The 23,900-nt window shown below is 45.2% G+C and overlaps 1 protein-coding gene across 1 annotated transcript in view; it reads right to left on the bottom strand.

The window, feature by feature from the left end:
* Positions 1 to 22,786, bottom strand: part of LOC147618766 (protein ZINC INDUCED FACILITATOR-LIKE 1-like) — a 94,012-nt gene extending 71,226 nt beyond the window's left edge. The window contains exons 1-3 of the mRNA XM_086774369.1: positions 22,290 to 22,786; positions 5,294 to 5,334; positions 5,149 to 5,209 (exon numbers count right to left, since the gene is read on the bottom strand). Of these exons, the coding sequence (XP_086630495.1) occupies positions 5,149 to 5,209; positions 5,294 to 5,334; positions 22,290 to 22,437 (250 nt within the window). The 5' untranslated portion in view covers positions 22,438 to 22,786. The remainder of the gene's footprint in view (positions 1 to 5,148; positions 5,210 to 5,293; positions 5,335 to 22,289) is intronic.
* Between the last annotated feature and the right edge of the window lie 1,114 nt (positions 22,787 to 23,900).

Below are 23,900 nucleotides of genomic sequence, written 5' to 3'. Positions count from 1 at the left end.
GGCCTGTGAACGAGAAGGGTGGGAACCATAAACTCTCGCAACAAGGGTAGTCTGGACCTCAAGGTCAATGTCGTGCTGAAGAGAGGTGAGCTCGTCTTGTGAAAAATTGATGATTCTCCCGGCCAATGGGGGTGACGAAAGATTGGCTGTGGCAGAAGAAGCCATAAAGCCAATCAAAAAAATGGGCGGCCGACTTGAATCCAGGTAAAAGTGCTACTAGTAGAGAGGCAGGTGCAGAAAAGGGGAGCAAAGGCAGGAGCAGAAGGGCGGGAGCAGCTGGGGTAGCAAAGGCAGTGAGGCAGGTGGGGGCAGCAGAGGGGCAGGCGGGGACTGCAGAGGGGGAGGCGGGGGCAGCAGAAGGGCTGGCGGGGGCTGCAGAAGGGCAGGCGAAGACTGCAGAGGGCAGGCAGGGGGCTGCAGAAGGGCTGGCGGGAGGCGCAGGAGGGGAGTGGAGGGCAGGCGGGGGCAGGAGGAGGGCAGGCGGGGGGCTGCAGAGGGGCAGGCGAGGGCAGCAGAGGGTAGGCGGAGGCAGCAGAGGGGCAAGCGGGGGCAGGAAAATCAGCAGCGCAAACTCACTCTCGTCGTCTCAGCACTCCGTCGTCTCATTTGCACAACATTCATATGAATTGGATTTGACTTCTCATGTGAAAGTTCATCCTGTATTTCATGTCAGTAGACTTAAGGAAGTACTGGGTGGAACAGACCAGTTAGTTACTCCTCAAGAAATCATAGATGTCGAGGACATGACATTTGTTCCACATGAAACTGAAAAGATTCTTGGATTTCGTGAAAGAAGATTGCGTAATACGCTTATCACGGAATACAAGATCAAGTGGAAGGATCATGTTGAGGAGGACGCTACATGGGAGACATTGACTACTCTTCAGAGAGATTACCCTGGCTTTTTAGTGAGCTCAGGAGTGAGCTCTTAGAGGAAGGGGAGTATGTCATGTGCACAGTGTGCATCTACCGTGTGCTACACGCACACAAGACTAGCTTCGAGGTTTGGGGAAGCTTGGAGCTAGGCAGGCTGATTGACGACCGAAGTTAGGGATGGACTAGCGGACGGGCACCCAAGTATGGACAGGCAGGCGCCCAAGTGTGGACGCCCGATGATCAACCAAAAGCCTATAAAAGGGTGGCCAAGGTTAGTCATTAGTCATTAGAGTCTCGCGTGATTTGTGAGAGCTCTATGGTCTGGAGCTTGGATCTAGTGCAGACGTGCACCTGCTTCACGCAGCCGAGGTTGGCAGCAGTCTCGAGGCCCGCGAGGGTAGCTTTGTGGCAGTATGGGACGTCACGAGGTAGATATTGGTCGGTACGTCGATCTAGTTGGCTCAACTCGTGGCTCGGTGGGGACAGCCAAGTCTATGGGCTATCGTGGTTGGGAGGTGAGTCAGGCCTGCACCCCCTTCTTGTTTGTTTGGTTTGTTTGCAAGTTTCGAGTCTCGTACTAGGAACGTTCCACGAGGAGATCGTATGGAGTTTTGACACCGACTCTCTTGAATCATCTGCTGGGTGGTCTTGAGCAAGGCCTATGTCACCCATTGACACACCATGAAGTCGCCCGAGTAAACCGTAAGTCGGTAGGCAAGCCACTAGCACTATGGTCCGTGTCATGAGTTCAGAGACACTCTCCTTTGCGAGCAGCTACAGTTTCCCTAGCTCCTGGAGAAGGCGGTCCTCATAGTTACCAGGACGAAAGGTGTAGAGGAAGGTGTTCTTTGGGGTGGCGCAATCCGCAAAGTGGTCAATTGGGAATTACTCAACCATTTGTCTACAGAGCCTTCTAAAGTGGATGGAAAGAAAAGAGTACCAAGAAGGCATCCTCCAGCTCAAGTCCTCGGCTCTCGCACATTGAAATGAACCGCACGATGTGGTCATCTACATCTTCAGCAGTGGATCCTTTGAAAGTGGGAAGCTTGACATTTACCCGGTCCAACGCTATGGAAACGGGTTCCGCACCAGGACGGTTGGTTGGGCCTCCAGCATTATTACCAAAGGTGGGATTACCAAGGTTGGTGGCCCTTGGGAAGGGTGGAAAGGAGATCCCTAGGTGGCATGAAATTGAACCTCTTCCGACTATAGCAACATATTGAGAGAGGACTCTTGGCTGGGCTGACCAGACTAACACAAGAGCGTGTATTGGGCATACAAAGGACACAGAGATAAGAGGTGAGCTAACAAGACTCCCAAGTTTTGAGTGTCCCACCCGGCGTGCGAAATTTTTAGTGTAGCAGAGTTGGTTGCTCAGCACACTAAAGTGGTGGTTCTCCTCTAGACAGTATGTCCGGAGTCCTCAACACTCACGTCACAGTGCACACATGAACGGACAAGTTAGAATACGAGCATAGCACAATGATAAGGATGACAATAATACTGTAAACATTACTCCAAGACACTGTTACATGCCCTTCATTGTACCATGCACACCCAGCAGTGGTCACAGTAAGTAGGATGTCACACAGGCAGCAATGACAAGTGACTATAGCACTTAATGACTAGACTCAACGAACAGGACCAGATGGAAGGGTTAAGGATACAAGTTGTAGGATGTAGGATGTCCTCAAGGATGAGGTGAGGGCCATTTAAATGATTCCTGCAAGGCATGGTGGAGTCGGAGGCATCTCCTATCTCCAAGACACTGTTACATGCCCTTCATTGTACCATGCACACCCAGCAGTGGTCACAGTAAGTAGGACGTCACAGGCAGCAATGGCAAGTGACTACAGCACTTAATGACTAGACTCAACGAACAGGACCGGATGGAAGGGTTAAGGATACAAGTTGTAGGATGTAGGATGTCCTCAAGGATGAGGTGAGGGCCATTTAAATGATTCCTGCAAGGCATGGTGGAGTCAGAGGCATCTCCTATCACAGATGCCCGTCGGAGTGAGAGTGTGGTGTCTTCAATGCGGTGTGTGCACCTCTCATGTATCCATTGGTGGTGTGCTTCCAATGGGGCAGTGGGGCAGTCCAGTCAGGGTGATCCACTATGGTAGTGTGACGGTCCAAGTTCGGGATGATCCAGTGCAACATCCTAGGATGGTCCGGCCAGAACAGTCCAATGTGGACACCCTTAGAGGCTATAGGTCGCCCACCACTCGGAATGCTCACTGTCCTCAGTGAGGAAGATAGAAAAAGAAAGCAGCCTCAAATAACAAGACCATGTACAACTCCCAGCTCTAGGAAGTGTCTCCAATACACCGTGACCTCCTCACAGTCCTATGATGATCTCTTTAACCCCGCGTATCAATGTAGTCTGATAGGGTCACCCAATTCAGTTGTGGGACCTGGCAACTTCCTGTCCTAGCGTTAAAGTCCCTAAGGAGGAGGACTTCCCCCAACTGTGAGAACTCCATAATATCCACATATAATGGTAAGTACCGTGACTAGCCATGCTGGGCGGCTCAAGGGGAGAGGCTACAACTATGTGGATGACTCTGTCCCCAGTAAGCTATAGCCGCAACCAAAGACATCGTGTGAGCGATGGTGAGGATCTGTCGGAGGCACCAAACAACTTTCCTTTGGCAAATTTCACATTCTCTTCAACTCAGATTTCCAGGGTATTCCTTCTCTAAATTTTTTTGGCTCTTTGCAAGTGGCCTTCTACATTGGATCATGCACAACCCTTTCAAATCTGGACTTGATATTGGGCTTTGTGGACAATATGGCATGCAAGAAATCAGTTGGTTTTTCCTCCCATAAAAATTGCACGCTATCCTTACTTTCGTCAATCTTTGTTTGACACATCCACCTGGATCAAATCGATGATGGCTAGTTGGCTTTGTTTTTTAGTGCTTTTAACTTCTGTGACTGCTCTTTAAGAAGTTTGCCTCCTTTTCAAGGACTTCCTTTCTTTGTACAGTGAAGCGCTAGAACATAGCTTTTTACCCACACACACACACACACACAAAAAAAAAGAGAGAATCTAAAGAGGTGGCATCTAAAAAGGACAGCTACCCCTCTTGAGCCACGTACTCCTGATGTGTGGGTCTCACCTTGAAAAGACGACTCCCACTCGAACCCTGCTATGTATGGTAAGCCCCTCTCAGGGCTCTGATGAGCCTCTGTATAGAAAATGACTTCCCTGGCTGTGAGACGTGATTGGCCTGCAAGTTCAATGTTTGTGATGGTGACTTGAGTGTTCATTAGAGGAATAACTGGGTGATTATTATGATAATATCAGTAATGGATGTACCATGATACTGTGTGAATTAAGTGAAAGGATGATGAGAATAAGCCTATGGCCGGTGTGGTTGGTCAAGGATTGGTCCATCTGACTGGTGAAGGACTTTAAGCTCTCTATGTGCAGTGTCAACGGGTATAAATGACCTACGCAACAACGATGTCAGCAGAGAGAAAATTAGTGTCCTCTATATCAATATACTTCCTAGCTTCCCTACTCCTGAGACTCAACCACACCCCAGGATTCTTGCGGGGAGATGCAGACATTACAAGAAAATAGCAATGTGTTGCAGTTCCCATTTTATATTTCAATCATCCACTTGCTAAGGCATAATTTTTTTTGAAATCACGTACTCTCTATAAATAGTGCACTGTATATTCTTCCCAATGGATGATCGAGCATTGTCTTTCACGAGACTTTGCAGTACATGCTTCCTCTAAATTTGTTTCGACCCACACCACCCCCCCCCCCACCAAAAAAAAAAAAAAAAAGATCCTTTTATTAGTAAAAAAACTAGAAACATTACAAGAAAACTGATAACAACTCCATGTGGAGGTAAGAGTCTGTGAAGGGGGGACCTCCCTCAATGCCTGGCCACTCTGAAAAGGAGATTTGTATAGGAAAGAAAGTAAAAGCCACACTAGGGGCATGTAGCACCATCCAATGCCACCTGTGCCTCTGGACAAGAATGGCCCTGGGCTTGACATCCATAAAAAGGCTGCTTTTTGTCACTGCATTAATTTGGAGCATTCTCAGTGCTTTTTGTCCCTGTAGGGGTAGTAGAAATATAAGCCAAAACAAGCCATATGCTATGAGCTTTAGAGTCCCACAAACTATGATGATGGCCTTAACAATAATTTTTGAGATACGAGTTCTTCAAAAACATGCTTTCCAATAAAAATCTTTCACATGCAAGATAAAAGGGAACAATATTGAGGAAAAAACCCTTCTTTCCTCACCTATGTAGCCCGCATATGAACCAATATTTGTTTCCGACTTTGCAATACCAAAATCTCTAACCTGTTAAAAATTCGATATACATAGTTTTACCTTGCTGAAAAACTGAGGACATAAAAAGATGTGCTTAAAAAGAAGAGGACTTACCATGAAGTATATAAATGGGAATAGGGACGAAATTGGTAATGCTGTAAACAATCGATAAAGAACTCAGAAAAGGCCATCCGAAACTGAGAAAACAATGGTAAATTATATTGCAAAAGTTGAACTTTGAAAGCCTGTGGGCTTTAGCCCAAGTGGTAATGCCTTGGCCTGCCGACATGCAGGTTCAAAGTTCAAACTCTGGCATCTACATATAATTAACCCTTTTTTAGTTGAACTTTAAGAAATGTAAAATATCACTCAACAGGCAAGAAGCTCAAGGCTCAAATGATTGCATCCTATGCAAAAAAGAAGGGCTGTGTGTTTACTTCATCAGCTTGTCTTCATGATACAGCTAACTGGACTGAAAACTCCTATGTTCAAGAAACAAAAATCTATGAAGTAAAATTGATAATACAAGATTTGAAGCCCTTCCCAAAAAGGGCTAATAATCCTCCAAAAGATATATAAGCCAGGCAATCACATATGCCAAGGCCCAGACAACACCTTAAGAAAGGATTTGAACTGATCGACCCATGCATTCAATTCAAGTCGAGAAGCCTTACTGAAAAATCACCTTGCCAGTCCCCTCGCAGTGAGCTGGTCTGTTGGTGGCAGGCAAAGAGTCTCCTTTCCACCACTTACAATGGCCATTGTTTGCTTCCTCCTCTTACAAGCATGTTGCCTCTTTAGCTTCTTTGCATTGCAGTCAAACTGTTCTAAGGCTTCATTCTAAATTGTTTCCTCCTAATGCTGCTCAAACTACAATTGTTTTTCAATCACTGCCGTTTTTCGTTCCAAGCACGTATACTTTCCTCCCAATCTCATTGCTTTGTTGCTACTTGTTCAGCCCAAGGTGGCCTTTCTTCAGCCTGAGCTAAGCCAATGCCTCAGGAACAACTCATTCTCGTAGTATGACATAGTGGAAGCCTCCATGCCTTTAGTCACAGCCCTTAAGCACCCTGTAGGAACCTTAATGCAAAACGCATGAGAGAAGAGAGAGATAGATTGGTTTTCAGTATATGTATTATGTACATGAAAAAGGTTGCATGCCTTCTGTTGGAGAGTAACCTTTCTAAGGGAACTCATGCAACGTGGCAGCTTGATGCCAGCGTAGCCATGCATGATAGGTGGATGAGAGGTGGCCATATTCTAGAGCAGCGGTGTACATTAATTGTGGCACAATTATGGCAAGGCTACCTGCAGCGAGTTTAGAGTCTATATATAGTGTGTGTTCGTGTGTTAGTTAACGCTTTTCTCCTCATGAGAGTTGCATTGAGCAATCGATGGTTTTTTGTCTACGTAGTCTAGATGATAATCTCTCTAAGAGTTCTTTGTATTTGAGCAACAAGCCCAGTAGGGATGCGCTCCTGTGATTGATTATAATAGCAAAATCTTGCATTAACTCAGCCCAACGAGCTTTCCTTCCTCTCAAATCATCCGTATCACACACATACTTGATTGACTGATGATCAGTCATCAATACCACAAACTTGGAGCCAGATAAATAATGTCTCCAAACCTTGAGAGCATGAATCACAGCATAAAGCTCTTTCTCAAGGGTTGGCCAACGAGATTGAGTATCGTCTAGCTTTTTACTTTCAGTTTCAAGAACAGAAGGCCGACTAGGATCGGGTAATGCTAAGATAGGTGCTTCCTTGACTTTATCTTTCAAAAGTCTGAAGGCCAAATCCAAATCGTTATTCCAAGTGATAGGCTGATTTGACTTACGTCCACGACCTTTCAACAAGTCGGTCATCGGTAGTGTGAGCTAAGAGTACTCCCACACAGATTTCCGAAGGAAAACAACAAAACCGAGAAAAGAACGAAGTTGTTTCACTGTTCTTGGTATAGGCCAGTCTAGAACCTTCTGAACTCGGTAATAGTCAATGCTCAATAGTCAATGCTCAATCCATCTCTAGTAATCTTGTGTCCCAAGTAAATGATGTCTGTCATAAAAAACTCACATTTACTTAATTTAGCATATAGTCGATTCTGTCTTAAAATAGATAAGACAATCGTGAGGTGTCTAACATGACCCTCAAGAGTACGACTATATATCAAAATATCATCCAGGAACACCACCACAAATTTCCCCAAATGTTCACGAAAAAGATCGTTCATCATTTGCTGAAAAGTAGCTGGAGCACTGGTTAACCCAAAAGGTAATATGAGAAACTCGTAATGGCCATACCTAGTCCAAAAGGCGGTTCTTTCGACATGCCTTTCATGAAAACCTATCTGGTGATAGCCAATACGTAAATCTATCTTCGTGAAATATTTCGCTCCTGCTAACCGGTAAATCAGGTTATCTGATCTAGAGAGAGGATAACGGTTCTTAATTGTCAGCTTGTTCAATCTCTTGTAATCTATTCTCCAGGTGTTTTTCTTCTTTCTTCTAAGCAACACAGGTGCACCCCAAGGTGATTTACTTGGACGGATCTGGCCCATTCTCAAATAATCTTCGAGTTATTTAACCAACTCATCTTCCTCAGCTTGGCTCATCCTGTAAGGTGGAATACTAACAGAATGAGCACCAGGGATCAAGTCAATACGATGATCTACTGCCCTTTCGGGTGGTAAGCCCGATGACAGTTCCTTAGGAAATACATCTTGAAATAAATCAAGTATTGAAACCGGCCTCTGGTATAAACCAAAGTGCGGTGGACTAGCAGTCACCCTTCCACTTGTAGTCTAGATATGAAAACCAATTTGATTGGAGCTAGAGTGCCCCAAATCTGAAAATAAATCGACACCTGTTGGCTCCAAAGCTTGGCGCCCCTTGCAGTATTTCTTTATTCAATTCAAAAGTATGTAAGGCTGAGTACAACAAAATCAGCCAAGAGAATACACCTGTATGTCCAATCTGACAGCCCACAATACCTCTTAGCACAGAGGATTCACACACAGATCTGTGTCTCAAAGCAACACTCTGTGCCTCCCTCTGATCAGCCAAGACCATTTAGCAGGGCAGCCATGAGCATACATCTGGCATATCTCAAGCACATGATTCAACATCTCAGCACAAACATACATTCACTGTTCAATCTCTGTCTCCACCCTTTTCAATCTGCCATACCCCTCCTCTCACAAGGGGCCAGATAGCTCAAATCTGCAACAGACATAAGGCAATAGAAAGAGAGATAGATGAACAAATTCAAAGCTTACCAAAATCAACTCGTGGATCTGCACCGGAAGAGGTGATTGTACCAGTCTGTACTTGCACACTTGTTTCAACAACTTTGCTTCACACGTGTGGGTGTACCTACCTGTACCTTCCTCTCTTGCATCCACCTCAGTGCTGTATCTGCAGCTTCTGATGCTGCACCAACTGTTCCAAGAAAAACTCCGCCTGTACCCAGAAGAGCGCCGCCTGCAGCTGTACGGCTCTGTCTGTACCAAAAAAAAACGCCGCCTGCAGCTGTACTGGTGCGCCTGCTCTTGCTATACCCGACTGTACCTGATGGTATAGTTCTGTACTTGCAGTACAGCCACCTGTCAACAGTCGTACAGACAACTGTACCTGCTGTCCGTACAGTTGTACAGCGCCGCCTGTACCTGCTCAAGCCCCTGTCTACGCCAGCTGTACCAGCAGTGAAATCCACAGCAGAGAGAGAGACAGCCGTACTGTACTTGCAGTCGTACAGGGCTGTATGGGCTGCACAAGCGTGGACTGTACGGCTGGTTTGCACAGAAAAACAACAGCAAGAACAGTATTCAGCAATCCCCCACGTTTTTGCTTCTCCTCTCCTCCACGCCTAGACTTGCACAATTGCCAAAAAGCTAGAGAGAGAGTCAAGAGAGAGAGGCATGCACTCCAAAAGTAGAGTTGCCCCCTCTCCATATTAATCCTAGGGCCCCAACTTTAATAATAATTAAAGTTCCCTAGGGGCCACTAAGGCCTAGGGGCAACCATTCATAAAACATTAAAATACTAATGTTCTAGTTCCCCCCCTTCACACCTAGGGATGTCCACACATCATTATCTCTGTCCAGGCACCCCACATGTGAATCATTTGATATTTTGACTCAGCAACTACGCTGTTCCATTTTCACAGGGCCATGACATACCCCCCTCTTGAAAAATGGCAAGCGTCCTCGATCGCATTCTGGTGATACAGCAAAATATCCAAAGTGAAATATACAACATGGCAAGATCAGCGTCCCAATCTCTCTAAGCCATGCACATGTAACATCATTCACTGCAAACCAATGGCGTAGTAATAGTCCAAGTTGTATACCACTGTGAACCATACACAACCACAATATCCCATGTGACTAGTACACATATATCATAGAAGTCCCATAAATAGATGTACTGTCAACCTCAGTACCTTCGGATGAGATAAAAACTGGCACCAAGCGACCTCTAGATGTCATCTGAGCCTGTCTGTATCAAGGGAGTGGAGGTGCTACCCCCCTCTTGAGCATCAGGTAATGCTCCAGACCCATGCTCTGCTGAACCTGAATGAGCCACAACAAGAGTCAGCTCTAACTCAAAGGCATCGAGATAAAGCTGCAAAACCTGAGGTGAATCTGTTAAGTCACCTTCCTCCATCCACTTCGCATCCATTGGTGAATAGTTCTTGAACTTCACAAGATAGCGATGGGAAACTTTACCTCGTACCTTTCTTTCCTTATGTGCCAGTATCTGCTTTGGAATCAGAACCTCATCAAGTTCCTCAACTTCCGGCTGAGCCTCATCTGATACATCCTCAGGCACATCCCCACGGAAAGGTCTAAGGAGACTCACGTGAAAAGCATTGTGAATCCTCCAGTGATCTGGTAACTTCAAACGATAGGCTACCTCACCAATCTTTTCCAATACCTGAAAAGGCCCATAATAACGCATGCTCAACTTAGGGAATAAGCGCTCCTTACCCTTCATCTTTTTGAGTCTAGCCTTTTCAAAGCGCAAAAGAACCCAATCACCCAATGCAAACTCTAAATCACGTCTGTGACGGTCTGCAGCTTTCTTTTGCTTCTACTGAGTTTTCTGAAGTGCCAACTTAACTCTCCGATAAGCTTCATCCAGACTCTCCACATACTGATCAGCCTCAAAGATCTTATCCTTTGTATGCAAAATGGGTGGTACCTTCTTTCCTCCTTCCACAATCTCAAAAGGCGCCTTGCCTGTCGAGGTATGTACAGTGTTGTTATATGCAAACTCCACCAAAGGAAGATACTTTTCCCATTGTTGCTTGTGCTCTGACACATAACACTTAAGAAGATCTAGCACTGTAGAGTTAGCCTCTTCCGACTGACCATCTGTTTGTGGATGAAATGACGATGAAAACTTGAGAGTTGTACCCATGTTGTCAAACAACCCTCTCCAGAACAAACTCGTCATCCGTGGATCACGGTCACTAATGATAGACGTAGGCAAGCCATGATACTTGAAGATGTTCGCCATAACAACTTCACCATATGATCCACTTTGATCGTCTTACGCACGGGAATGAAATGGGCCTGCTTACTGAACCTGCATATGATAGTCCAAATGCCATCATTGCCCGTTTGTGTCCGTGGAAGATCAAATATAAAATCCATGGCAATGCTCTCCCAAGGTCTATCTGGAATAGGTAAAGGTTATAATAACCCTGGTGTCTTTTGACGGTCAAACTTTACCTTCTGACATACGATGCATTGCCTCACAAAGGCATCAACATCTCTTCTCAAGGTTGGCCAATAAAAGAAAGTCTCCACTGCTTTTACCGTGGCGTCAATACCTCTATGACCTGCATACGGTGGAGCATGACTTTCAATCATAACCTTGAGTCGCAATGGCCTGGTAACACACAGTCTGCCATGCATCAATAAAAACCCATCTCTGAGAGTATAGTGCTCATGCCGCTGACCCTCAGACATCTGATCATACACCCTGCCAAAGTCCTCATCATGGGCATACGCTCTTTCATTTCATCAAGCTCATGATGATAAGCAAGTGAAACTGCAGAGACCTGTGGCTTGCGTGACAAAGCATCTGCCACTACATTCTTTTTGCCTTCCACATGCACAATCTGGAAGTGAAACATAGACAAAAAGTTTGCCCAACGCATATGCTTCTCTGAAAGCTTAGTTTGCGTGAGGAAATAACGCAAGGTCTGATGATCTGTCTGCACAGTGAAATCAGCCCCAAGCAAGTAGTGTTTCCATGTAGAAAGAGCGTGAATTACAGCCAACATCTCTTTCTCATAAACCTGTAAATGCTTCTCGGCATCTTGCAATATTCTACTCTCATAGGCTATCACATGTCCCTCTTGCATGAGAACTGCACCAATGCTACTTCCGCATGCATCACACTGGACAACAAAAGCCTTTCGGAGGTCCGGTAACACCAATACTGGATCCGAAGTAAGCTTTTCTTTGAGCTTTTTGAATGCTGTAATTTCCCGATCAGCCCATCTAAACGGAGTTGCCTTCTTTGTCAAGGCATGAAGAGGCGAAGCAATTTCAGCAAAGTACCGTATGTATCGCCTGTAATAGGAACACAATCCTAGAAAGCTGCGTACATCATGCACGGTTCTCAAATCTGGCCAATTAAGAATCGCTTCCACCTTTGCTGGATCCATACGGACTCCATGCTTAGACACAATATGCCCCAAGAAATGTACCTCTTGCAAGAAAAACTCGCTCTTCTTGCCATTAACAACCATGGTTCCTGAGTTCTGCAAACACAATGGCCAAATGCCTTCTATGCTCTTCCTCAGTTTGTGAATGCACAATCATATCATCAAAGAATGTGCCCACAAATACTCTATGAGGCCTGAAAATTCCTGTCCATCATTCTGTTAAATGTGGCCGGTGCATTTGTCAAACCAAAAGGCATAACCAAGAACTCATACAATCCAAACGTGGTTTGGAATGCTGTCTTATGCACATCCTCAGGTCTAATACGTATCTGATGATACCCGCTTTTCAAGTCAATGCGACTAAAAACTGTGGAGTCATGTAAGCGGTCCAAAATGTCATCGATCCTCGGTATGGGGAATCGATTCTTGATGGTATTCTTGTTCAGCGCCCTGTAGTCAATACACATGCGCCAAGAACCATCCTTCTTTTGCACCAAGAGTACAGGTGAGCAAAAGGGTGATGAACTAGGCTGAATCAACCCTTTATTCAAAAGCTCCTGCACCTGACTCATAATCTCTTCCTGTTGGGCTGCACTAACACGATACGGCGGTCTATTCAGTGGAGTACTACCAAGAATTAGATCAATGGCATGATCTTCTGGCCTCTCAGGAGGAAGTTCTCCTGGCAATGACTCAGAAAAACAATCTTGGAACCCACACAAGAAATCAGTCCTGTCCTTATCTAACATAGACAAATTAGACTTAGACTCATCATCCTGTGCATCCTTTACATAAATCAAGTACGCGGAAAGATGCTTTTTCATTACTGATGAAATTGCCGAAGCACATACAATAGGAACAGATTCCCCTTTAAGTTTCACATCCAATACATGTTCTTTCCCTCTATGAGTCTGAGTGATCTTCCTATTGTATGTATCCACCACCGCATGTACTCTGTGGCACCATGGCATCCCCAACAAAACATCACAACCATCAAGTGGCATGATGAAGAACTCTTCGCTGTCCACATAACCCTGCAAATGAAGCCAAAGCTTCCCAATGATAGGAGTAACGGGTTCTGCATACCCTGGACAAGCCATGTTAGCCTCATATAACGGCCCCATCTCCTCTGCACGAATCCCCAATCGGCCAGCCAAATCTGGTGAAATGAAGTTGGCCCTAGCACTTGTGTCAAAGAATATCAAGGCATTCTGATCTCACACTTTGCCCCATGCCCTGCACAATTCTGTCTCTTCACCACCTGGCTGTTCCCCCACAAGATCAGGAACTAACCCTGCAGCAGAAGGTTTTGGTTTCTTTGACTTGGGCTCTCCTTTATTGTCAGAGTCCTTTTGGGACTTTCTCTTGGGACAATTAAATGACATATGCCCCTCTTCAGTACAGTAAAAACATTTCCGAGCATCTCTCAAAGCCTGTCTTTCCTCAGAAGTCCTCTTGGGCATTGGCAACTTCTTATACTTCGTCTTTGAAGACCCTTTAGCATCACGTGAAGCATGCCCAGATTTTTCAGCTTTCTTGCTCAAGTTCTTACTGCCTTTAAACCCAAATGATCCTCCAGTGAGTAACGCATTAGCTGTCATAGCATTTTCAATCATCTGTGACATGTTCGTTACTCTTGTCTTGATACAATAATCTCGCACCTCTTTGGACAGCCCACAACAATACTTCTCTACCTGCTCAGACAATGGCACTGCACGGTAAGAAGTCACTGGGAGTAAAGCTTCCCAAAACTTCTTTTTGTAATCTTCCAAATTCTCACACTTTGAAGCATCCAACTTGTGCCATGCAGTCATAACATCCACCTCAAATGTAGATGTTAGCCATACGGAAGAGAAAACCTGTTTAAATTGTACCCAAGTGGTGGGTGCTATGCCCTGCAAAAGAAGAGTAGACCACCACTGCAAAGCATTGCCCTTGAGAAAAGTGGCAGCTTTCCTCACCTTAGAGGACTTCCCACTAGAAAAAGCAGCATCAAACTGCTGTAAAAAGGTGAGTGCTTTCAATTTATCTTTGGCCCCACTGAATGTATCAAACTTCACAGCAGCTCCCCCTTCCTTATAATCTTTCGCCTTACCCATAGGCATTAGATTATCATATGGAGTGGCTTCGCAAGATTGCTGCCTCCAACATTCATGCCCATCATAGGGTCAACATTTCCCATTCCCACACATGGCATACCATACATTCCAGCCATGTTTCCAAACATACCATTATGCATACCTGGCTACATACCACCAAACATATTGCCTTGCATTCCAGGTTGCATGCCCCCAAACATATTTCCTTGCATACCGGACTGCATACCACCATACATATTCCCCTGCATACCAGGCTGAAAATTAGCTCCAAAAGGCCCGTGCATACCCATGCCTCCCTGAGGATCACCCCCAGTCATAGATTGGAACACCGAGCCACCACCAAAATAACCTGGATGCATATTCTGCTGAGGAATTGATGGCTGTCCAAAGAAGGAACTCTGTGAGTTTGCTCCATAAGCATGCTCCATGTTCGGAAACTGGCCAAGAGATGGATCCTGTGGGATGGCACCACTATGACCCTGAGGAAGGTTCTTAGAACGAACCTTCTTCTTCTTCTTTTCGGGCTCTGTACGGGATCTTATAAATTCAGCAAATCTCTCACTTTGAGTGAGCTGCATAAATACATCCATAACACTAGCCAAACGATCTTTAAACCGAGCATCATCATCCTCTTTACCAAGTACATCTTCTGGCTTTGTCACATCTTCATAAGGCTCAGCATCTGCAGCCTGTTCTCCTGCAAAAATTATCCTCAGATACATTCCTCTCACGAGAGGTCTCTTGCTCTTCCTCTTCATGATAAAAGTACTCATCCTCTGTATCAGACATGCTTGCTGAATTTTTCAGCGATGACAGTCCTCGAGGCAACCACGAGCTCACCCCCTTTAGAAGTTGATGATTGGTCCCGGGGACGGAACCTTGAAACCGGCCTCTGGTATAAACCAAAGTGCGGTGGACTAGCAGTCACCCTTCCACTTGTAGTCTAGATATGAAAACCAATTTGATTGGAGCTAGAGTGCCCCAAATCTAAAAATAAACCGACACCTGTTGGCCCCAAAGCTTGGCGCCCCTTGCGGTATTTCTTTATTCAATTTCAAAAGTATGTAAGGCTGAGTACAACAAAATCAGCCAAGAGAATACACCTGTATGTCCAATCTGACAGCCCACAATACCTCTTAGCACAAAGGATTCACACACACAGATCTGTGTCTCAAAGCAACACTCTGTGCCTCCCTCTGATCAGCCAAGACCATTTAGCAGGGCAGCCATGAGCATACATCTAGCATATCTCAAGCACATGATTCAACATCTCAGCACAAACATACATTCACTGTTCAATCTCTGTCTCCACCCTTTTCAATCTGCCATACCCCTCCTCTCACAAGGGGCCAAATAGCTCAAATCTACAACAGACATAAGGCAATAGAAAGAGAGATAGATGAACAAATTCCGAGCTTACCAAAATCAGCTCGTGGATCTACACCGGAAGAGGTGATTGTACCAGTCTGTACTTGCACACTTGTTTCAACAACTTTGCTTCACGTGTGTGGGTGTACCTGCCTGTACCTTCCTCTCTTGCATCCACCTCAGTGCTGTATCTGCAGCTTCTGATGCTGCACCAACTATTCCAAGAAAACCTCCACCTGTACCCAGAAGAGCGCCGCCTGCAGCTGTACGGCTCTGTTTCTACCAGAAAAAAAAAAGCCTGCAGCTGTATTGGTGCGCCTGCTCCTGCTCCTGCTCCTGCTGTACCCGACTGTACCTGATGGTACAGTTCTGTACCTGCAGTACAGCCACCTGTCAACAGTCGTTTAGGCAATTGTACCTGCTGTCCGTACAGTTGTACAACGCCGCCTGTACCTGCTCAGGTCCCTGTCTACGCCAGCTGTACCAGCAGTGAAACCCACAGCAGAGAGAGAGAGAGAGAGAGAGAGAGAGAGAGAGAGAGACAGCCGTACTGTACTGGCAGTCGTACAGGGCTGTATGGGCTGCACACGCGTGGACTGTACGGCTGGTTTGCACAGAAAAACAGTAGCAAGAACAGTATTCAGCAATCCCCCACGTTTTGCTTCTCCTCTCCTCCACGCCTAGACTTGCACGATTGCCCAAAAGCTAGAGAGAGAGTCAAGAGAGAGAGGCATGCACTCCAAAAGTGGAGTTGCCCCCTCTCCATATTAATCCTAGGGCCCCAACTTTAATAATAATTAAAGTTCCCTAGGGGCCACTAAGGCCTAGGGGCAACCATTCATAAAACATTAAAATACTAATGTTCTAGTTCCCCCCCTTCACACCTAGGGATGTCCACACATCATTATCTCTGTCCAGGCACCCCACATGTGAATCATTTGATATTTTGACTCAGCAACCACCATGCCCACACTTGTGTTGTTCCATTTTCACAGGGCCATGACAAGTATCTTCTGTAATTCTTTGCTTTCAAATACACTTAATTCATTGACATCCATAGAAGGTATGAGAAATGAAGAAAGTGGAATCAATACACAATGGAAAGCAGTATACAAAGAAAAATCCATTATATTTCCAAAATCAACTGTATTTACAAGAGGTCCTTGAGAGGGATGTTTAAAATCACCTAAAATACTATATTGGGTATTCCTATGCTGAAAAGAAAAAATATGACTACACCAATCTATCAGGACTTGAAGAAAAAATATGACTAGACCAATCTATCTGGACTTGAAGAGTCTTAAACCACTCAATCCCTAATAACAAGTCTACATGTTCTAGGTGCATAATATAGCATTCCAGAGTATCTTTGTAGTCCTGAATCTAGATTGGTAGCATCTCCACCTTTCGATTCCATACTTGCCGACCCGCAGGTAGGCGTACCTCATAGGTATGATCACTGGGTGACGTATCAAGACTCAATTTCTGCACAGGTTTGTAGTTAACAAAGTTGTGTGAAATGCCAGGGTCTAGAAGAATGTGAATTTTATGGCCATTCACTTCTCCATAAACTCGGAGAAGATAATTCAAGCCAAATACTTTAGAGTTGAACAGACAATCAGAACATGTACTAGGGCAAGAAAGTACAGTAACTGACGTACCTGTCAAAGACAACTGGTTAGCTGCCTTTGGCTTGGATCCTACGTTGGTCTTTGCACCCTTTTGCTTCGGGCACTCGTTACGCATGTGTCCTTTTTCTTCGCAGATGAAACAACGTCCCTCCTTCTTGAGCTTCAAAGCCTTAAGGAGTCGTTTCTTCTTCGCTGGTGTCGAACTTGAATTCTTCGAAGGTTGGTCCGAAGACTTTCCTTCAGTCGTGTTAGCCATAGGTGCAGAGAACTTTCTTGTATGCTTGTTCCCCTGCACGGTAACGGGTTTCGACTTGGAAGAGACCATTGTATCATCATAGATACGAGCTGAATGAATGGCTTCGTCCAATGTTTTGCATTTGTTATTTTTAACTTGTAAACGGTATGAGTCTGGTAAACCAGCTACGAAGAACCCCAAAAGAGTAGTGGGATCCATCTTTGTAGCTTTCATTTGCAAGTCCCTAAACTTCTGGAGGTAGACCTCATAAGTGAGGTGCTACGAGGTCATGGTCAAAGCCGTAAACCGGGCAACAACATCATAATCATCCTCTTTCTTGAGGAATTCCTTCTTGAAGACGTCTTCGAATTGTGCCCAAGTTGTTGGCTTAGGATTGAGTTCCTTCCACCAAAGCAAAGCTTTGCCTGAGAGGAAACCTGCTGCTAACTGGATCATCATATGGATGAAACTGAAAATGGACCTGCCACTTATGTAGCCAAGTGTCCACAATCTCCTTGGTACGCTGCTTTTGCTCGCCCCCAAACGGTTCCGGAGTAATATTGGGGCCTAGAGCAGAGGCCAAGGTATCCATACCCGAAAGAGTAGAGAGGGTAGTGGTCAAGAGAGAGATGGAGTTCTGCAAGGCTTGCATCTGGGCGGCAATTTGTTCCTGACGTTCCGAAGAAGAAGCTTCGAGAGCAACTTTGAACTCTTGGAAATCCAGATTTGACACATAATCGTCAAAAAGATCGGCATCGGTATCTTCCGTAGCCGGCAAGCCTTCGCGTTCGACAAGGGGCTCCAACTCCGATTCTTGGGTCGACATCATGAAGAGGGCAAGTGGAGAGAAAATTCGATCTTTGCACGATAAAAGTGCGAGAGAACTTGAGAGCTTGAGAGCTTGAAAACTTGAGAGATGTGTGGCAAGAAGCCCACTTAAGAGGTTTATATAAGCTTCCCCAAAAGCAACTTGAGCTTTTGCTTTTGGGATTTTATATATATATATATATATATATATATATATATATATATATATATATATATATATATATATATTCTGTTTTCTTTAAAAAAAACACCTTTAAACCTTAGGGAGGCCTTTAAACTCTTTTTTTTTTTAAGTTTAAACTTTTAAAAAAAATATAAAAGCAACTGAATTCGGCGTGTCAATACTTTTACTGGTTTTTTTTTTCCTCCCCTCCTGGATTTAGCGCCGCGGGCCTGCCTTGCTGCCGTCGCTTGCCTGGATGTCGTCACATGCTCTGCTCCCGAGTGTCCATGGCCGCCTACGCCAACCTGCCTGCGTATGGCTGGCCACATCCCGGCGTAGGCCTAGGCACCTACCTGCCTGGCATGGGCGCCTGCTTACATAGGCCTGGGCGCTTGCCTGCGTAGGCCTGGCCGTCTGCACGCTTGTGCCTCCCACAGCCAATAGCCCACGACCAGAACGCAACCACGCATAGCCAATCGATCACTTCTCTCACTCTCTCTCTCTCTCTCTCTCTCTCTCGTACAAAAGCGAACATGCTTTTTTTTTCACACAACTGTTCATGCGACTGCACAAACACAACCAGCCTTCTTCTTGCAAAGCAAACAACCCTACTAAACCACCTACTCCCTCATCACGGGTTTCTTTGATGAAAAAGCAACATACTATCTGAAAAAACAGCAGCATGCATAAACAAACAGCACGCTTCTTGAACACATACCTTTCTTCGACCTCATCTTCTCTACCTACCGACTTGCTCATTCACGAGACACGCTCTGATACCACTGTCAAATCCCCATAGGATCTCCTCGTGGAATGCTCCTGGTACAAGACTCGAAACCTGCAAACAAAACAAACAAACAAGAAGGGGGGTGGAGGCCTGACTCACCTCCCAACCATAACAGCCGTGGGCAAGCCCACAAGACCTGGCTGTCCCCACCGAGCCACGAGCTGAGCTAACTAGATGGACGTACTGACCCATCTCTACCTCGCGACGTCCCATACCGCCACGAAGCTACCCTCGCGGGCCTTGAGACTGCTGACGGCCTCGGCTGCATAAAGTAGGTGCACGTCTGCACTAGATCCGGGCTCCAGACCATAGAGCTCTCACAAATCACGCGACTCTATATAACTAATGACTAACCTTGGCCACCCTTTTATAGGCTCTTGGCTGGTCATCGGGCGTCCAAACTTGGACGCCCGCCCGTTAGTCTATCCCTAACTCAGCTCGCCAATCAGCCTACCTAGCTCCAAGCTTCCCCAAACCTCGAAGCTAGTCTTGTGTGCGTGTAGCACACGGTAGATACACACTGTGCACATGACATAAACCAATCTCCTCCTCGCGACGTCCCATACCGCCACGAAGCTACCCTCGCGGGCCTCGAGATTGCTGACGGCCTCGGCTGCATAAAGTAGGTGCACGTCTGCACTAGATCCAGGCTCCAGACCATAGAGCTCTCACAAATCACGCGACTCTATATGACTAATGACTAACCTTGGCCACCCTTTTATAGGCTCTTGGCCGGTCATCGGGCGTCCACACTTGGGCGCCCGCCCGTTAGTCTATCCCTAACTCAGCTCGCCAATCAGCCTGCCTAGCTCCAAGCTTCCCCAAACCTCGAAGCTAGTCTTGTGTGCGTGTAGCACACGGTAGATACACACTGTGCACATGACATAAACCAATCTCCTCCTCGCGACGTCCCATACCGCCACAAAGCTACCCTAGCGGGCCTCGAGATTGCTGACGGCCTCGGATACATAAAGTAGGTGCACGTCTGCACTAGATCCAAGCTCCAAACCATAGAGCTCTCACAAATCACGCGACTCTATATGACTAATGACTAACCTTGGCCACCCTTTTATAGGCTCTTGGCCGGTCATCGGGTGTCCACACTTGGGTGCCCACCCGTTAGTCTATCCCTAACTCAGCTCGCCAATCAGCCTGCCTAGCTCCAAGCTTCCCCAAACCTTGAAGCTAGTCTTGTGTGCGTGTAGCACACGGTAGATACACACTGTGCACATGACATCTATGGAGGATGTCTAAATTCTTGCCTTGGTGGAAAGCTGCATTGGGACGGATATGGAAGAGCAAATTGCCCTTGAAGCAACGATCATTTCTATGGAGATGTACTATGGGTGTTTTTCTTTTTGGCATGTAGACACCTCATGTAGGTGATGCTCTCACCCTCATGAGACAGTGCCCCATCTTCTATGGTGTTGCTCCCCCTCTCGAGCCCTCCTGGACAGATTGTCAAGGCACCTACAGGCACGATTTCCAAGTAGACTTTTTGGGAGACAAGTTTGGTTTTTTGGTGGACTCTCTCAACCATTGCCAAGTTATGCAATCTTTCTGGATTGGACAAGATTCCGGGCACTCTAGTGTCCGAAATCAGCTGCTTTTTTGTGTTGTTCATGTCAACCCTTTTTCCTTCTTCCGTACTAGTCTCTTAGATGTTCTTTTGATCTTGGAGAGCTCTCTTTTCCGTAGCTCGAGGTGTGTTTTCCCACTGTTTTTGATCTGAGTTGTAACTGTCCCACTTTAGGACAGCCATGAATGTACATTACTTTTATTAATAAAGCAGTGGTTTCACTCTTTCTTTCTTTTTTAAAGTATGTGTGAATACACACACAAGCACACATGTATATATACATATGTGCACACACGCACGCGTGCACATGCCAGGTTAAAGGGCTGGGCCTCTAGAGACACACCTTAGTTCACACTTGTTTTACTCACTATAGGGAAAAACTGCCTCACTATTTTCAAGCGGGCAACCCCCCTCCTCGACGAGTTAGGAAGTGTACATATATAGAATGGAAAGTTTAAAACCCACAATGCAATCTTAACTCCATGAAAGTCTACTCACAAGGCTTCAAAATCGTCAACTCCATAACGCATAGCATTGACTATGCCCACTCACATCATCACCACCTAAGAGTAGGTGCTTTAACATCCCTACTCACATCATCATTGCCAAGAGAAGGTGCAAGTTCATGCACAAGAATATATCCGCTTTAATCAACAAACCATCATAGATGAACCACCATATCAAGTTTCTATCACTTCTCCAAAAGTGAAAGGCAGACTCAGCCGTGATGAAGGCTAGCACTACAGAGAACACACACACACACACACAGTAGCTGGTTGGGCATATTCACTGCTTAAGGTAGAAAGAATTCGCATAAACCAGCTGGCTGCAACTTGAACAAAACCTTCAAAAGAAATCTGCATGTCTGCTAATACGGCAGAAAGCCAATTTGGTTAAAAGTTCCGGCTATATCCAAAACTTCACGAAAACCAAACTGCAATTTTAACTCCACGAGAGTCCACTCACAAAGCTTCAAATCATCAACTCCATCATGCACAGCATAGACTACATGCTATGACATACCCACTCACATGATCATGGCCAAGGCTAGTGCAGGTTCACGCATGGAGAAGTGTCCGATTTAATCTTCATAAATAAACTTCCATGCTAGAAGTCTACCCATCTAACTGTAACAGCATAAGTGTGGGTGTATGTAACATTGAAATTCAAGCTATGTTGGATGCTAAACCACTACAAGATCCATAAGTAACCTCGTATTGAGTAAGTTTTGTTTTTGCAGTGGTGCTGCGGAATCAAATTTGTGACAGCGCTTGGGTAGAATGGAGTGGAGCAAGCTAATCATTCAGGCAAGAGCCCACCAACAGCTTCACTCTTTTGCATCTTACACTGGCTGTGAACCCTTCAGCTATGGTTGGCTTCATGGTTAAGGAGCTTCACCATTTACGTCTAACTGTCGTCTGTGAGTGGCTGAGATTTCTTCAGCTATGGATAACTTCATAGTTAACACTAAGGAAAACTTCACTAGTTGCATCTAATCCAGACATTAAACAAGCACTTGCGTCTCCTAGCTATAATTTATTATTTGCATCTAATCCAACCATAAAACTAGCATTTGCATCTAATCCAACCGAAAAAACGAGCATTTGAATCTAATTCAACTATTAATGTCCAAAAGAATTAATAGCAAAACAGAAATTCATGAAAGGAGAATTGCAAAAGCAAAGATTGGTCTCCAAAAGTGGGGACAAAAACAGGCGAAAGGGGGTGGGAAAAGCTTACCATTGCACAGCACCATGAAGGCAACAAAGGAGAGCTCTTTTTTAGGGGCACCTTTAGCAGCAATTTTTCTGCGATCCAGCAAGCAACCAGGGCAGCCTTCATGGAAATCTTTCTCCAGGAGAGGGGTATGTGCTGCAGAATCCTCCATATTTTAACTCTAATTAACCAGAGAACTGCGAAGCTTAGCAGAAGAGGCCTTTCAGCTAAATGTTATAAAGCACTGCAGATCATCGTTCTTTTTTATCTGAGAGTGTATTGGTGCATGGCGGCTTAGAGCTGCAATTATTTAAACCGGGAGATTATCATATACAGAAATTTCCTTCGAACCTTCTCTCTCTCTCTCTCTCTCTCTCTCTCTCTCTCTCTCTCTCTTTTTTTCAACCTTGTTCTCTCTCTCTCTCTCTCTCTCTCTCTCTCTCAATCAAGGTTGCCTTGAGCCGTACGGGACATCTCTCCTCCTCTGCATGTTCAGAAATATCTACCATTTTTAGCCTTTTATTGAATTTTGGTATATTTTACCCTGCCTTTTTTATTTCTTGATTTGTTTCGAAGGGAAACTAAGTAATAAATATTATATATTCTGCCATCCCTCTCCAAGGCTCCAGGGAAGGCCCTTTGGCCCAGTCATTGTAGCATTCTTGTGCCGACTACGAACTAGATACGTCAGACCTGCGTAAGCGGCAGCCGGCTCCTTTCATCATCTGACATCTCGTGATTGAGGTTTTATAGAGACTTATAGAGAAACAGAGAGGAGTCTGACCCAGTAATTTTCACAGCTCGATTTCACAAAACCTGTTGTAATTTTGCCTACACCTGTTGTAATTTGCCTAGCCTTGATTTTAAAGATTCAATTTAAAACCATAGGAAATAGGAATTCGTTGCCTACACCTGTTGTAATTTGCGTAGACTTGATTTGAAAGATTCAATTTAAAACCATAGGAATAGGAATTCGTTGATTAAGATCAAAGCTTTTGCATTGAGTTAAATAGGAAATGGGATTCAGGGAGTCTTTTGTAAATTCTCGTGACTCTTTTGTAGATATTAATATATTAATAAATTATTGTCAAAAAAAATGAGTAACTAGGAATTTTGCTATGCTTTACCTAAATAAATAGCAAAAAGCGTCAATATATTGAACCCTAAACGTTTTTTTAGTTAATTAATTAGTTTGAGTGTACAAACCTTGGAGTTACGTAAAGGAATAGGGTACCCTGATAATTTAGGTGTTTATTAGTTTGATTGCTTTTTTTAGAATGCATGGCCCCTTCACGCGCACGGTCTCGAAGTTTCCACAATGAATATATTCTCTGTCTCGTGCTTGCTCCTGCATGGTGTACCCCTAACCGCTCTCTCTCTCTTAGACCAAAGTTCTCGATGATGTAGTGTTCTCTCTCTAAGTTCTATCGAGCCATAAGGAGGAGGAAGTGGGCGTGTTGAGTGGGGTGGGTTTGGAGGTTGATTGAGGGGGAGAAAGAAGTGGAAGGTGGTTGGTGAGGAGGAGGAAAGGACGTGGAGTAGGAGGAGGAGGAGGAGGAGGAGGGGCAGTCGACGAGGAGGAGATCGCTGATGGGTTATGGAAGTGGGCGAGGGGGAGAACGGTGAGATGTGGAG

The sequence above is a fragment of the Cibotium barometz genome, chromosome 34, assembly GCF_041138505.1.
Source record: "Cibotium barometz isolate CiBa-2024 chromosome 34, ASM4113850v1, whole genome shotgun sequence".
Lineage (NCBI taxonomy): Eukaryota > Viridiplantae > Streptophyta > Polypodiopsida > Cyatheales > Cibotiaceae > Cibotium > Cibotium barometz.
Note: the sequence above shows the minus strand (reverse complement) of the source record. Positions and strands in the feature narration are given on the sequence as shown.